This window comes from Plasmodium malariae (assembly GCF_900090045.1).
Source record: "Plasmodium malariae genome assembly, chromosome: 2".
NCBI lineage: Eukaryota > Apicomplexa > Aconoidasida > Haemosporida > Plasmodiidae > Plasmodium > Plasmodium malariae.
In genome coordinates this window covers 364383-381463 of record NC_041776.1, presented here as the reverse complement: position 1 = coordinate 381463, position 17081 = coordinate 364383, and the positions used below count along the sequence as shown (strand labels likewise).

General features: G+C 29.2%; 4 protein-coding genes across 4 annotated transcripts; all 4 read right to left on the bottom strand.

The window, feature by feature from the left end:
- Window positions 1–736: 736 nt before the first annotated feature.
- Window positions 737–3274, bottom strand: PmUG01_02017700 (conserved Plasmodium protein, unknown function; the record flags this gene model as incomplete). Its single annotated transcript, XM_029008651.1, has 1 exon — window positions 737–3274. The coding sequence occupies one exon, from the start codon at window positions 3272–3274 to the stop codon at window positions 737–739; it is 2538 nt and encodes an 845-aa protein (XP_028860190.1).
- Window positions 3275–5847: 2573 nt separating this feature from the next.
- On the bottom strand, window positions 5848–6999 carry PmUG01_02017600 (V-type proton ATPase subunit C, putative; the record flags this gene model as incomplete). Its single annotated transcript, XM_029008650.1, has 1 exon — window positions 5848–6999. One exon carries the CDS (start codon window positions 6997–6999, stop codon window positions 5848–5850), a length of 1152 nt encoding a protein of 383 aa, XP_028860189.1.
- A 2512-nt stretch (window positions 7000–9511) lies between these two features.
- PmUG01_02017500 (conserved Plasmodium protein, unknown function) lies at window positions 9512–10895 on the bottom strand (the record flags this gene model as incomplete). The annotated part of the gene is made up of 2 exons (XM_029008649.1): window positions 9512–10010; window positions 10759–10895. 2 exons carry the CDS (start codon window positions 10893–10895, stop codon window positions 9512–9514), a joined length of 636 nt encoding a protein of 211 aa, XP_028860188.1.
- A 1396-nt stretch (window positions 10896–12291) lies between these two features.
- Window positions 12292–16613, bottom strand: ATP6 (calcium-transporting ATPase, putative; the record flags this gene model as incomplete). Its single annotated transcript, XM_029008648.1, is given in 4 exon segments — window positions 12292–12621; window positions 12941–13239; window positions 13576–15355; window positions 15369–16613. 4 exon segments carry the CDS (start codon window positions 16611–16613, stop codon window positions 12292–12294), a joined length of 3654 nt encoding a protein of 1217 aa, XP_028860187.1.
- Between the last annotated feature and the right edge of the window lie 468 nt (window positions 16614–17081).

Sequence of the window (17081 nt, the reverse complement as noted above, 5' to 3'; positions counted from 1 at the left end):
TTCGCATATCAAGTACATTACAAGTACCACCTTTTTGCTCTTACAAAATTATAATTGATTATTCCCGGTATGTCTCTTTAATTTCCGCAATTAATATCTATATTTAATGTTTAGCTAAATGTTTTTTCTACATTTTTTTCTACATTTTTTTTTTTTTTTTTTTTTTTTGTAATGTGTACGAGCCTGAATTAGCTAGCCAAAAAAATATAAGCTTTACAAAAAAAAAAAAAAAAATTCAAAAAAAAACCTTACCTGTTCATATATTTTTGCACAGTGCTCAATTTATTTTTTTATTCTTTTTTTTTTTTTTGTAAAATGTAATATATGAGCTATCATCTTTTGGGCATTTAAAAAAAAAAAAAAATAGAGTGTTCTAATTGTGAATGGTTGCACAGCACGACTTAACAGTTATTGTTTTTTCCAAGTGACAAATGATTATTTAACCCCTACCCCCCATGGGGAAGAGCAACAAGAGTGCAACTACATAAAAAAAAAAAAAAATTATACAAACGTGCAGCTAAGCCTCAGTGAAACAAAGCCATACCTGTTTCCCCCATTTAAAGCAAAAGTTTCATAAAAATATATCAATATACACGTTAACGTGTCCTTATACTATATGTATATTACACGCTCCGGGGTGGGTATTCACAAAAAGAGTGCAACGCAGAACATTATGTCCACATTACGATTTTCTTTGCACACACACACACGTTGGGAAACACGATTAAAACCTTTTTTACACAAAAGAAAAGTGGTTTTTGCTTTTAGAAGGATAGGATATGGAATAGTTCAAAATGCAGTCATAAATAAAATTGGGAGTAACAAATAGGGGAAGTTTTTTTTTTTTTTTTTTCTTTTCTTTTTCTTTCACTTTTTCTTCTTCCCCTTCCTGTAGAGAATTATAAAAATTAATAGCACTGTGATCATTGCAATTCGATATGATGATGTACTCTGCTTCCAAAGGGTTACTTACTAATTTTCCTTCTCCTAGAGTAATTAACGTTTTGCACAAAAATAAAGCATCATAATAATTTGATTGTTTTACACTCTCCATGTTAAATATATAAAAAAATTGTTTATTAAATAATCTATCATGAGCTAATTTCTGTCTGGTATTAAAATTTTTATTACAAACAACAAATTCGTATTCAGCACATATAGAATTCCAAAACACATCACTATATTCTGGCCATTTATTATACCTTTTTAAAATTATATCTATAGCTGTTTCTTTAAGTAAATAAACATCACTAACTAAGCTACATAATATTTTTGGATCATATAAGTCAATATATTGTTTTTCATTTGGTACTATACAAAAGCTTATCTTATTCCATTCGTTAATATCACTAGGCATGTCAAAAATTTCAATTCCTTTAGTTCCTGCTCCATTTTTTGTTATCAAACCCTTAGGATCATAAGTATAATTAGGAGGTCTCAAATTTTTTACCTTATTTAATTTGTTGTATATAATATCTTTATAATAATTATTCGCTGCACCTATTAATTTGATTTTATTTACTTGTTCTCTTCCTTCATAATAACTTGAATCAACATTGTGTGATAACTCATCTGAGTAGGAAGAATCAGTATTTTCATAACACATTCTATGTTTACAATATTTTTCACTTTGTCTTATTTCATTCATCATGTCCTTTTTCCTTTTCATAATTTTTTTTTTATTTGTATGCTCAATATTTGTCATTCCACTGCTGTTAATACTATTACTCATGTTAACATTGTATCTGCTTAACTTTACATTCTCCTCAAGAAGTTTTTGTCTTACCATTTTGTAGTAGTCATAGTATGAGCATATTTTAAAATCAAAGTGCTTTATTACATTTATATAAAAATTTTTAAAATTTGTTTTTTTCACTATCCAAATATTCTCTGTCTTATTCCACTGAAACAGATTAATTTCTTTTATTTTTTTTACTACATCTTCAACATATGGCACAATCTTTATGTGCATCGAGTTATCTTTCACACTGTTATTTATAATGATATGCTCCATCTGGACCATTTTTACCTTATCTATGTATTCAATAAACGCGCCTTTGTTTTCCTTGACGAATACTTCGAGGTTGTACGCCCGCTCGACATTGTTGCTACTGGTATATGCTCCACCATGGCCGTCATCCTTGTTTGTATTGCCTCTATCGTTGTTATCATTGCCTCTATCGTTGTTATCATTGCCTCTATCGTTGTTATCATTGCCTCTATCGTTGTTATCATTGCCTCTATCGTTGTTATCATTGCCTCTATCATTGTTGGTATTGTCTCTATCGTTGTTGGTATTGTCTCTATCGTTGTTGGTATTGTCTCTATCGTTGTTATCATTGCCTCTATCGTTGTTATCATTGCCTCTATCGTTGTTGTCATTGCCTCTATCATTGTTGGTATTGCCTCTATCGTTGTTGGTATTACCCCTGTGATGAGCCTCATCAGTGCTGCTCCCGTTACGCTGTTCACCCGGATTATCCTCTGTACCGATTTCTAAATTTTTTTTTTTTTTTTTTTTTTCTTCAAGTTCATCTTCCTTGCCCAGCTTCGTCTTGCTTCCCCCTTCATCTTGTTTCTCCACTTTAGCGGCATTATCATTCAGTAGCGTCAAATTTCCTTTCATCGTTTGCTGTTGCTTGTCCGATTTCCTATCATCCTTTATATCCTTAGTACTTAGTTCGTTCATTTTCACATTAGTAACATGTTTAATGCTTGAAAAATGGTTAAACAGTTTACATAAATAGTAAAGAACAGTATCACTGACCATTCCGCCCAAATATATTGTGAGCTTACACATTTCAAAGATATAAAATAATGGTATATGCCATACTTTTTTTTCATTTTCCCATTTTACATTTCTACAGTTCATTTTAAAATATGAAGTAATTATTTTGTTTTCATTAGTATATTTTAATTTTAATATTAAATAACCTTTTTTGTTACTTACGACATCACTACAATATTTGTTATCATATAATATGTAATTATATATATTACTTAATTCTATGTTGGACCATTTCTCTAAATAATTTATATCACTCATACCTCCTATCATGTTATTCAGGAAAAAGTCGAAATTATTTTTTTCCTTTTCATTTATATAAATATCTAGGAATATATCATCATTTTGAAAAACTTTGTTCAACTTTTGCAAATCTTTTTCCATTTTTTCCATGTCAATTTTTTTAAAGTAGTGCATTCGGAGATACCCCTTGTTCTCCTCTTCCGCATAGTACCTTGCCAGCACATCGGGTGGAGACGAATTGCTCATTCTCGCTCGGGCACTATCGTTATTGTGTGTATGTGTGCAGCTGTGCGTGTAATTGTGTGTATATTTAGTTATGTGTGTATACGGGAGAGTTACACGCGTATAGCCTTGAACGTAATGTGATAAGTGATAGCGAAAGAAGTGGGATTGGAAATGCACTTATATGGTTTGGTTTGTCAGTGCTTCCTCTGGTTGCCTAAGCATTTTTCTAATCATTTGTGCAGTTTTCAAATAGTGTGATAAGTTTTCAAACATTTGATAACTTTTTTTTTTTTTTTTTTTTTTTATCTAGCTACGATCTAACTGAAGAGAAAACATTTCCCTGAGTGGTTACATGCTGGATCTTTTGTTAATTATTTCTGCTGATATATTTTTGTCAATATTTATTTTATCCTCTCTGCTTTATTCTGATATAAAAATAGGTATGCTCGTATTGTTCCTCAACACATAACATAAAATCATTTACCACCGCCTTATTTTAAGAAGATATATTTAAAGTATATAAAAGGCTACGCGATAAATGTTGTTGTACATTGTATGCAAGCTTGCATATTATATGTGTAATTAATGTTTTGTGTCCTTCTTAAAAAAAAAGGAGTTACTACAACACATTAAGGAAGTATGATGAATTACTAAAATGAGTAGATATCTGTTCTTACAATCCTATTTCGTTTTTTTTCTTTTTTTTTTCGTTTTTTTTTTTTTTTTTTTTTTTTTTTTTTTTTTTTTTTTTTTTTTATTTTTTTACTAGTGTTACTACTTACATGATAAATAAAAATAATAAAAAAAAAATAAAAATAATAAAAAAAAATAAAAATAATAAATAAAATAAAATAAAATAAAACAAAGTGTTCTTTTACCTATTCTTTGAAAACACACTATGCATTTTTAAAGTAAATTTTTGCTTCTTAATACTAAGAGCAAATATCTACACATAGTACTTTCACACCTCAGGTGTAATTTAAAAAATATGAGAACCAAATATTACAATTTTGGTAAAAATGAGTGGCGCTTCGTTTTGTTTATGCCCACATTTCTCTTTAATTTATCTACTTTTATTTTATTCTATCTCATTATATTTTATTCTATCTCATTATATTTTGTTCTATCTTAATTATATTTTATTCTATCTCATTATATTTTATTCTATCTCGTTTTACTTTATTTTATTGTATTTTTCTTCATTTAATTTGCTTTTATTTCCTTTCATTTCACTGCATTTCGTTTTGTTATTTTTTTTATGAATTGTGCATAACTTTTTTTGAGGAAAATAATGAAAAATAATTCTCATAGGGGAAGAGAAGAAAAAAAAAAAAAAGAATGAATGGACGAATGAACGAATGAGCGAATGAACGAATGAACGAATGAACGAATGAGCGAATGAACGAATGAACGAATGAGCGAATGAACGAATGAACGAATGAGCGAATGAATGAATGGACGAATGAGCGAATGAACGAATGGACGAATGAGCGAATGAGCGAATTAGCGAAAGAAAGAAATAATCCCATTGAAAAGAGTAAAAAAAAAAAAAAAAATTTTTAAAACTTACAATGATTATTACACAAAATATTACTATTTTTGTAAAAATAATTTACATATAAAAATGAAACAGTTCCAGTATTAATAATATTATGCGTGAATGTGGCATGCATGGAACACTTTTTACAAAAAGTGAACGCGCATAAGTATATATATGCACAAAATACATGCACATGCCCATATACATACGCATACATTTATATATCTAAACTAGTGTATATACCTGTACACAGCTGTACATATACACGCATACGCCCTCACGAATGGCATTAAAAGGTGCATAATTAAGAAAAAACAAAAAATATATTAAAACATAAAAATATGCATTTAAATTAAGGATATTTCTGCAGCATTTCTTGTATTTCTGTAAAAGACAATGGGCGAGAAGCACGGTACAAACACACGTGCATGTACATGTGCATGTGTACGTTTATGTGTTTATACACAACTCATACTGTGTTCACCCTCATTTGCAGAAAACTAGATGAGTTGTTGCTTCATCCCCTCCGAGCAGACTGCCGTAGAGATCTTACATTTCTTTATATCAAAAAACATTCTTAACTAAAGTTAAAAGCTTACCAACAGTTATACATCTGCTTCTATATTTCTTTCAAAAGTTAATCCGCTATTGTTACTCTTTAGCAAAAAAAAAAAAAGAAAAAAACAATAAAAAATAAATTATAAAAAATAAATAATAAATGATAAATAATAAATGATAAATAACTACGATTGTACAGCTTCTTACGATATAACGGCACGTTTACTCATTTTTTCCTTAATCTCGGGATACCTCTAACCTACATCTAGCATTTGAGTATCTCAACATTTTAGTTTCTCTTCCTGTATTCGTTTTTGTTAATGTGGAGGAGTGACTGCATTGATGCGTGTTGAAGTATCTGCTCAGTCCTCATCACAAATTCTGACTTGTTCATAATCTTTTTCTTCATCTCGCAGCTAATCTTCCGTTAATCTAGCTCTAATCTACCGCTAGTTTGCTGCTAATTCTTTTCCGGTGCGCGGGGAAAGGCAAAGATTCAAATCTTAAACGAGACGGAAACATAGGGATAAATCTCTTCATCGTTATCATCGGATCTCTTGATGTAGTTTTTGCCTATTGAATCGGTGCTAGAAAATATATCATATAATTTTTTTCGAACTTTTTTTTCTTTACTCTCCCCGTTTATTCTAATACTAAAGGATGCAAAATTTGGGGGTACACCAAACCTAAGGACTGATTCACAGAATACTCTTAAAATGTTAATATGAATAAAGGCAATAAATATATCAGAAAAAGCAGCTAAACACATTCTTCTTAAAAATGATTCTTGTCTTATAATTTCTGCTTCTACTTTTGTTCTTGATTCCATAATATCATTATAATGTTTTTCGTCATACTTAAAAGATTTGACAATAAATTTTTTTCCTTTAGCTGCTTCTTTAAAATTTTCTGCAAATTTTTTAAAAACGTAAACTTTCCATAATGTATTTCCATCTTTGTCTATTAAATTTTTAAATTGCTCAGTAGACCTTGGAACAACATAGTCTGAAAATTTCTCATAATTATTTAACCATTCATCTTCTAAATTTTTCGGAATATATGCAATAAGAGTTGTTAAATATTCTGTTTCAATAAAATCAGATTGGCTCACAGTTTGTGGTGTTAATATTTCATTTAAATTTCTTAAAAAAAAATTATTTACACTATTTGTTGGTACTTCTTTTTTTTTTTTTTCCTTTAGATCATTAAGCATACTAGACTTTATTTGAATTTCATCTGATAATTTTGTTATATTATTTATCATAATATCAATTGTATCTGTAAGGGATCTATTCCTTGGGTACTTTGCATCATCCCAACTAAATCTTCTAATATATTGATCAATATTAATATGTTGACGTTGATAAATTATTTTTAATTCTATATTTTCATCATATTCTTTTGCGATTTTTTCTATTTTTTTCAAACAACCATATGTATATGTATCGTATTTTTGTAAATCATCTGCACATTTTAATAAATCATCAAATGAACAAAATTTTAAATTCGTTGGAACATCTAATATATTCGTATCTATACATACATGACTACCTAATAACCTATTTTTTAAAATCGTGTATATGTACTCTCGACTTGTGTTATCTCTCGTTGAGCAGGCAATAAACAAGCACATGGGTACTTCACTCATGTTGCGTCTTTCACCTTAAGCTACATTTAAATTATTATTCGATGAGGCCAAACGGGGGACAAACAAATCGATATATGTGTGTGTACAGCCACGTGTACGTAACGGTTTATCTAAATATGCATGTACCTGCATATACACTTATAACTATGCATATATATATATATATATATACATATATGTATACATATGAGAATACATATGACAAGCACTTGAGCTTCACGTTCAGCCTTATTATGTGTAATCCCTAGAGCGCTTTTAACTTATACACGAAATGAAATGGAATTTATCAATTTTTTCCCCTATCGTATATATGCTGCTATTTTTTTATTTTATATTTTATCTATCTGTATAATACGTTATGCTGATGAGACATTCTCCTACGCTGTTTATAAACATTCAGGAAAAGCTAAAGAAAAGGGGGAGAAATATATAATAAAAAGGACGATAATACAGATGACAAAATGGACTACGAAATGGAATGATTAATGGAGGGATAACGTGCAAACCGGCTTCCTCCCAATTGAATGTTTAAAAAAAAAAAAAAAAAAAAAAAATTTACAATGTTAAGTAGTTAATTGCACATAGTTCATAAACGCTCAGCGTATAATGCATGACAGAAAAAAAAATAAAAATAAAAATAAAATAAAATTAAACAAAATAAATAATAAAATAAATATTTAAATATATATTTGTATTTAAATATATATTTGTATTTAAATATATATTTAAATACGTAAGCGAATAACTAAGCAAATGAATATATAAAATTCTCTATTTTAGTGAACCAAGGAAAACTCTCCTTTCGACTTTAGATTACTGTGCGTGTGTGTAATTTAAGCACTGTTATTTGTACACACACGGAGCGTACGTATACAAATGTATAATAAGTATGTACATATACGTATGAGCGTATGCATAGGTATACGTGGGTAAATGTGCGTACAAGTATGTGTGCACATGCATTTGTATATGTATTATACATATATATATATATATATATATATATATATATGCGTATATATGTAGGAAAATATGACTGTTTCTGCCAAAAAGTACACAAAGAACTGCTATACATTCATTTTAAGGCTTCATCAACACTGCATATTTTAGGCTAAAAATTAAGTTACAAGAAAAAGAATTCATTGGAAGGTTTATCATTTTATTGAAAGCGAAATAACTATGAAAACTTAAGAAAAAAGGAAGGAAAAAAGGAAGAGAAAAAGGAAGAGAAAAAGCAAGAAATGATGGATGAAATAAAAAGAAAAAAGAAAAGAAAAAAAAAGGAAAAAAAGAAAAAAAAGAAAAAAAAAGGAAAAAAAGAAAAAAAAGAAAAAAAAGAAAAAAAACGATAAAATTAAACACAAACACGAATTAAAAGCAAATTAAGAGCAAACTGAAAAATGCACTATTTTTTTTTTTTTTTTAAACGTCGAATTCGCTGGCGAGTACATTTCATCATTTTATCCTGCCAAATTTTCGTTATTTCATTACTTTTTTTTTTTTTTTTTTTTTCTTTGTCCTATTTTGTTTTTCTTATTTTTCCCCATAGGAGAAATTGTACAAGCTAAAATGATGATCAGTTAATGTAATTTTTAAAAAATCAAAAAAAAAATATCAAAAGTTGTAGTGCCACTTGCATTATAGCCAAATTCTACTCATTTCATTTAAAAATTTTATCATTTCCCCATTGGTCTTGCGAACGGGATGATATCCCTTTTTGTGCTTAAGCGTCGATGCAGAGGCAAAAACAGATCTCACATTTCGGCCGTTTAACACATGTATGTACACGCATACGTATGTACACGAATACGTATGTACACACTTATGTATGCATACATATATATATAATTATGTACATATAAATATTTATATATACATAAAAAAGGTGCATATGTGCCCGTTTTCACGTATACCCTTTTATTTGCATAAATTTTAAGGGCGCCAAAAAGTTAACTCATTTGACAAGATCAAAATGGTAGGTTTGCGCTAAGACGTTTTTCTCACTCAACGGTGTAAATAATTGAAGGTATCGCGAATGTAGGTATATATTCTCTTATATTTACATGTGTATATATTCGTATATTTATATGTACATTAAGTAAATGAGAAAAGAAATAAGGAGGAGAAAGAAGTTACTCACGTCTACTTATTTCTGATTAATGTTGGAAGCTCTTATCAGTGTTTTTTTAAATAAAAAAAAAAAAAAAAAAAAAAATTAGAAGCTCCCATAAGCCATATTGTTACACACAAGTGTGTATTTAATTGTGAGAATAATTTAACAACAATATAAAGGAAAAAAAAAACAAAGACAAAAACACAGAAAAAAAAATTCATTTTATATTTTTTTATATTGTATATTTAATTTTTTTTTTTTTTATACTGATCTTCTAATTTTTTTTGAGAATTGGCGTTGTACACTTTTTTTTTGTGCATATTATCATACCATAAAAGATCTTGCTATGCGCATTAATACTTTTACTGGTATAGGTGTCTATGTGGATCAGAGAAAATGCTACAGGTACTTATAATAAGTTAACATATCTCTATACGCATCAGCGGAAATTTCTGTTGGATTATTTTTATCATCCATTATAATATCTTCTTCTTTTAACTTATCATTATTTGTAATGTTATATTTAAAAAAAAAATCAAAATTTTCCGCACTTACCTTATCTCCAATTAAACTTAAAAAAGACTTTAATTTATTAACATCAATTTTGTTTTTTTTATCCATATCTAAGACATGGAAATATTTTTGGAATGTTTCATTTTCATCAATAGTTTTGAATAGTCTTCTTTTTAATAAGGTTAAAAACATTGGTAAACTCATCTTATTTATTTTCTTGAACTGCATTTCTTTTTCGAATTTTTTTATATCTCGTATATCATAAATTTGTTTTAATTGTCTAGCCATTTGTGGAAACAGTTTGATGTCTAATTCGCCTGACTTGTTCATATCATGATATTTAAATAGCAATTCAGCTTCGAAGAAATATTTCACAATTTTACTCCTAAAAATGGAAGAAAACAGAATATGAATAAGTATATGAATAAGAAAAAGATAGTGACAAATGCAAAATGCTTTTTTTTCGGCTTTTTATATCTCTATTTTTTTTTTTTTGGCATAATGAAGTAATATTTTTTTTTTTTTTTTTTTTTTTTTTTATTCGCTCAATTCAAGAATCACATGTACAACTGATCAATGAGGAAAGAAAAGGGAATTTATTAACCCCTATGTAGTGATTGTTTTTTCAGACAAGTTTTTTAGACCGACTGTGTTGTGCTATTTGTGGTATTAGCTACTTCGTTCTAATTTGTCCTAATTTGTTCTATTTTGCTACATTTTGTTTTATTTTGATATATTTTTTTTTTTTTTTTCTATTTCTTTTTTGATGAGCATTTATGTTTGAACATACAGGTTAAAATCACCACGACGATGGGAGTCAAAACAAAAAAAAAAAAAAAATACGCATATAAAACAATTTATGACTATATGAACTTATGACTATATGAACTTATGACTATATGAAGTTATGAATATATGAAGTTATGAATATATGAACTTATGAATATATGAACTTATGAATATATGAAGTTATGAATATATGAAGTTATGAATATATGAACTTATGAATATATGAAGTTATGAATATATGAAGTTATGAATATATGAACTTATGAATATATGAACTTATGAATATATGAATAAATGAATGAAAAATAAATAAGGTCTTAATGTAAAGAGTGCAATCGTATAACCTGTTGTAATCTTTGGTGCCAGACGATATTCCCTGTTCCTTGTTCAGCTTATTTAATATCTTCGAGACAATTTTCTTGGTAATATCATACTCGTAATTAAACTCGTTCTTTTTGCTGTCAAAATTGGCTAACTGCATTTTTTCTTTTTTCTGTATTTTACTTGTTTTTATTTTACTTTATGATACTTTACTTCGTTTACATTTTCCTCTTTCTTTTTCTCCTTGCCATTTAAACCATTAGCAAACAAATAAGTTTGCTGAGCTCTTTTTGTGCCTTCTAAGATAATGAATACCAATTTGGAAAATGTGTATAAAAGGGGGAACAGTGCGGAATGAGCAGCAAAACAAGATAACGTAAAATGAAGCTAAATAAAAGAGACATTCATACCGTTTCACTGCTTTGCTATTTGACCACACCAACAAATGTTCAAATGGCGCACCACTAAGTATTAACTAATTCAAAAGAAAATTTCATTACTATTTTATTCACAAACAAGATGAATTCTAACCTTGCACGGAACGTGTTACAACTATTCGATGGGGAAAAAAGTCAGTAAAGGAAAAAAAAAGGAAGGGAAGTAAAAAAAAAAAATAAAAAAAAGGAAGAGAAAAAAAAAGGAAGGGAAGTAAAAAAAAAATAAAATAATAAAATACAGCATCCACTATATTCAGCATTTCTGTCCATATCCATGTTAATGTTTCTGTGTATCAATGTTTAATCGTTCATAAATGCAAAATTTTTCTTAAAAAATAAAAAAAAAAAAAAAGATATGAACATGTACATGTTTATGTATGTGTATTCGTACATATGTTTACCTTTTTTTTTTTTTTTTTTTCCGTTTTCACTGCACTTTTTTAGTATGTACCAATAAATAAAAAATTGTTTGAAATGTATTCTAGAAACATGTCTTTATTAATTACTCTTAAACGAAAGTTTGCATATATTAAAGATAAACCGTTTAGTAAACCAATTATATTCTTATAAAATTAGGCAAAATGTTGGCAGTGTCTTCAAAAGGAACATTTGAAGAAAGTGTGTGTGCAAAATGATTGTGAACTATTTTAAAAAAAAAGAAAGAAAAACAGACCATTGTAAATGCTAAGCTTGACATAAAGAATGGGCATGGAAGAAAAATTAAAATGAAGAAAAATAAATAAAAAAAAAAAAAAAAAAAAAAAAAAAAGAAAAAAAAAAAAAAAAAGGAAAAAAAAGGAAAAAAAAAAAAAAAAAAAAAAAAGAAAAAAAAGAAAAAAAAGAAAAAAACAGACCATTATAAATGCAAAGCATGACATGAAAAATGGGTGTCAATGAAAAAGAAATGAAAAAGAAAGAAAAAAAAAAAAAAAAAAAAAAAAAAAACGCGTACAACAATTTAGCCTTAAACTTTAAGAAGAAACATCACATTAAAAAAAAAAAAAAAAAAAAAAAAAAAAGAAAGAAAGAAAGAAAGAAAGAAAAAAAAAAATTCAAAATATACATAAAACTGCACTTCTGTTTTGTGCATAAGCCACCTGTTTCAAGGCACATTTTAATTTAGTCAATTTTCAACTTGCTCAATGATATCTCTTTATCTAATTGTCTCTTTGCATAAAATTTAATAACTTCATCAATAATGATAACAGGAAAAGACCATAAAAATACTAGGAACCAATCATACGCAGTTAAGGCAACAACACCAAAAATACTTGCTAAGGGGGGAATATAAATAATTAGAAAATGTAACAGTAAGGATCCGATGATAGCTAGTACCAAATACATGTTTCTCCATGGTGGGATATTAAATAAGGAGTTATATTCACTCAATGCATTTAAAGCATTAAACATTTCTATTAACACAAGGACGGATAGTGACAACGTGCTCGCCTGAGAGGAGGAAGGAAAAATGAACCACGGTAAAAAGAAGCACAATGAAATAAATTAAAATACAGTAGAGTAAAATATAAAGCAATAGAGTAAAATATAAAGCAATAGAGTAAAATATAAAGCAATAGGGTAAAACAAAAAAAAAAAAAATACAATAAAATGATAAAAAGGGAAACAGACACAGGGAAAACAGTTTCTGCATTCGAGTCAGACGACAATCGAACCGCTGGACTAGTCCTCCCTTTTTCTTTTTTTTTTTTTTTTATATTTTTACAAATTTAAGTCAAATAATGCAAAAATTGCTCAGTGCAGAATTTACCTTAACTTTTCCTGACGAAAAGTACGAACAAGCATCTTCGGACATGCCATAAATTCTGTTGACTTTAAAATTAGGCCAAGCTTTACATTGATTATAATGAGAAAGTTCATAAAAATTTATTAACGTATGATTATCCGAATCTGGGTAAAATATATACCAGTAAACAAATATAGACACAGTGGCCATTCCTACATATGTTCCAATAATTATGTATCTTAGTAAGGTTAATCCATTAATCAAGTTATCGTTTTTATGCCTTGGTTTACATTTCATTACGTCATGTTCCGGGGGGTTAAATCCTGTACAGAAATGAAGTTGTCCAATAGTAGTAAAATTAATCAAATTTTATTATATTTATAGCAATATACACACGATATAGATCCATATGTAACGGGCGCTCAACGGGCAAGTAGAAAAACAAAAAAAAAAAAATTCCTATATATAGAGGCAACTGCTTAATAGCAGGTGTGACTGAGGGGGCTTAAGCCCTTTTCAACCTTCACCCGTGCAGGAAGAATCGCAAGAATATTCAAGAGTGCACTGGAAATGATGCACACATATATAAGCATAACTGCACAAAGCACATACATATGAACATTTACACATGAACGCGTGCATACGCCTGTCAAACATACCCAGTGCTGTAGCGGGTAGACCGTCTGTGACCAGGTTAACCCAGAGGAGCTGGACAGGCGCTAAACTGTCAGGTATTCCCAAAAGTGCAGTTATAAAAATGGAGGCAACTTCACCTATGTTACTACTAATAAGATAACGTATAAAAGCTTTCATATTATTGTAAATACATCTACCTTCTTTGATTGCCTCTACGATTGTATTAAAGTTATCATCAGCTAGTACAATATCTGAAGCCTCTTTAGCTACTTCTGTCCCATTAATTCCCATAGCTATACCTATATCTGCTGATTTTAAAGCTGGGGCATCATTAACCCCATCTCCTGTCATAGCTACAGTTTCTCCTAGATCCTTCAAAATTTTGACAATCTGCTTTTTATGTTTTGGTTCTGTTCGACAGAATATTATTTTTTGTTTATTTTTTAATATACTTTTTTGTTTCTCAAGTGGCAGGTCTTCAAAATCCCTACCATTATAGCAACACTCGCTCGATTCATCATCGGCAACATTACTGTTAGTCATGCGGTAAGCATTGCGGCTAGTATCTAGGTCATTTCTGTTGCTACCATTATTATCCCCTCTGCTGAGTATGTTTATTTCCCTCCCTATGGCCCTCGCTGTATCTATGTTATCCCCTGTAATCATAAACACCCTTATGCCAGCAAGATGGCATAAATTAATAGCTCGTCCAACGTATTTCCTGGGTGGATCTATAATACCCAGGCCACCTAAATACGTTAGATCTTGTTCTAATTTATAATAATCCTCTACATTTGTTATATTTAAATCATTTTTTTTTAATTTTTTAAAAGCAAAACTTAGAGTTCTAAGTGCCCTTTTCCCCATATTCTTAATTCTGTTATGAATATCTTCTTTTAATTCTTCTGTTAATGTACGAAAGTCATTTTTCGTTAGATAAGATTTACAATTTTTTATAATATTTTCTGGAGCTCCTTTACAATAAAGTATTAATTCATTTTTATTATTTTCAACAATTACACTCATTAATTTTCTTTCTCGTGTAAATTCTATAATTTTCACTAATTGACATTCGTTCCTCCAAGCAGCTATGCATTCACTCGGAACAGACTTGTCATCTCTCTTATTATTGCAATTATATTTACTATTCTCAAAATTATTAGAGATCGAATTACTATTACAGTTTTCACTATCTGCGTATGACCATGTACTTCTTCTGCTACTGAAGTTGTCACTCTTTTTACCCGTTGCGCTGTTGTTGTTATTGCTGGGCTTCTCATACTCGGCCGGCATCTTATTATTCCTTAAGTTGTTGGGTAATATATCAAAGTTATGAACAAAGTAGAGTAGGGCTAACTCAGTGCTATCCCCAAATTTTTTTACAATTTCATTTTGATGATTGCAAAAGATATTTGCCTCATTACAGTTTACTAGACACATGTAAAAGTTGTAGTCATATTCCGAATAACAGTACTTACTTATTTTATCTTCGAATATCTTACTTCCTCGACTTATGATCGTGTTCACATTACTGCTCATTTCGGTAAGAGGATAATCGCTTGCTTCATCCTCTGTGTTTTTCCCTTGTCTATTCCTACTAGTATTTCCAACCGCATTTCCCTTATCATATCCATCAGTACCTCCACTATGTTTACCACTATTATAACCACTACTATTCGTGTACTTATTGCGTCCATAGAAATTCCCCTCGCCCTGCTCTTCTCCCCCCATTTTCTCTGTTTCCATTTCGTCTTCCGTTTCCTCCTCTTCTTGATCTTCCGCTTCCACACCTGTACTTTTTTTTTTTTTTTTTTTTTTTCAATTTTTTAAAAAAGGACTCCTCCTCGATGCCTTCATTTGTATTTGTTTCATAGAAAAAAAAGTTATCCCCCTTTTGGCATAGCTGGAATTCCTTTAATACATTGGTTTCTCTAAATAAATGAAATACAGTAGCTGTCATTTGATTCGTTGTTAGTGTACCAGTTTTATCTGAGCATATTACTGTAGTACAACCCAGTGTTTCTACACTTTGTAATTTCCTTACAATAGCATTTTTCTTTACTAACCTCCTTGTACCTAAGGCTAGACATGTGGTGATAACTGCTGGTAATCCTTCAGGTATTGCAGCAACAGCTAAAGCTACACTAATTTTAAAATAATATAAACATCCATAGAGAAAAGATCCATGAACAGGATCAGAAAAATGCTTGAAATTTATTATCCATACAGTAATACATATAACAAATATAATTTTTGATAACTGTCTTCCAAATGAATCTATTTTTATTTGTAATGGTGTATCTGTATCTTCATTTTTGGACTCAATGACTGCATGCTGTATATTTCCAATTTCTGTGTTCATACCTATATTTATAACTACAGCTAAACATCTACCTGCAACTATGGATGTAGATGAAAATAATATATTTTTTTTTAATTGAATCTCACAATTTTTTAAATTAAAATCTAATATATCCGCATATTTGTCTACTGAACAAGATTCCCCAGTCAACATACTCTGTTCCACTTTAATACTTGTTGAAAATATTTTAATAATTCTAGCATCAGCTGGTGTTTTATTTCCTACATTTAATTCTATTATATCTCCTATGGTTAAATATTTGCTATCTATTATTTTCCATTTCCCATCTCTTAATACTTTTGCTTTAGTTGGTTGTAATTGTTTCAATGCTTCTAACGACTTTTCAGCATTACATTCTTGCCATACACCTACTGCTGCATTTAAAATTAATATCATTACTATAACCAACGGTTCTATAAAATCAGATAATGCCACTTCCTTATTTTGCATATCTAATATTGTTAAAGCAAAACTTATAAATGCTGCTAGTAATAATATTTTTACTAATAAATCGTCAAACTGATTTAATATGAGCTCTAAAATACCCTTTTTCTTTTCTACTTCCAACTCGTTTAATCCATATGCTCTTCTTCTCTTTTCCAGTTTATCTTTTGTCAAACCAACGTTCTCGTCCACGTCCAATGACCTTAGCACCTCCTCCACATGATGCACATGCGCGTACTTTACGATGCTCTCCATTTGTGGTTTGTCCGATTGTCTGTGTGCCTATATGTATGCCTATGCGTCTTCCTATATATATATATATATATATATACCTTTGTGTCTTCCTATATGTCCTCTTTTTTTTTCTTTTTTCTTTTTTTTTTTTTTTTTTTCTTTTTTTGGGAAAACAAGGTGAGGAACGATGAAAAGAGCAAAAGGGCAAAAAAAAAAAAAAAAAAAAAAATTAGTCTAATATAGTTAGGAAACGAAAATGGGCAGATAGAACATACACCTATGCATGTATCTACACTTGACCATGCACACAAAACGAAACAGAAAGAAAAATAAAATGTGGAAAATTCTGGAGAAATCCTTTTGCAATTGGTTATAATGATCTAAAAGGTAACGGCAAAAATGGATAACTATCAAAATGGATAACTATCAAAATGGATAACTATCAAAATGGATAACTATCAAAATGGATAACTATCAAAATGACTAACT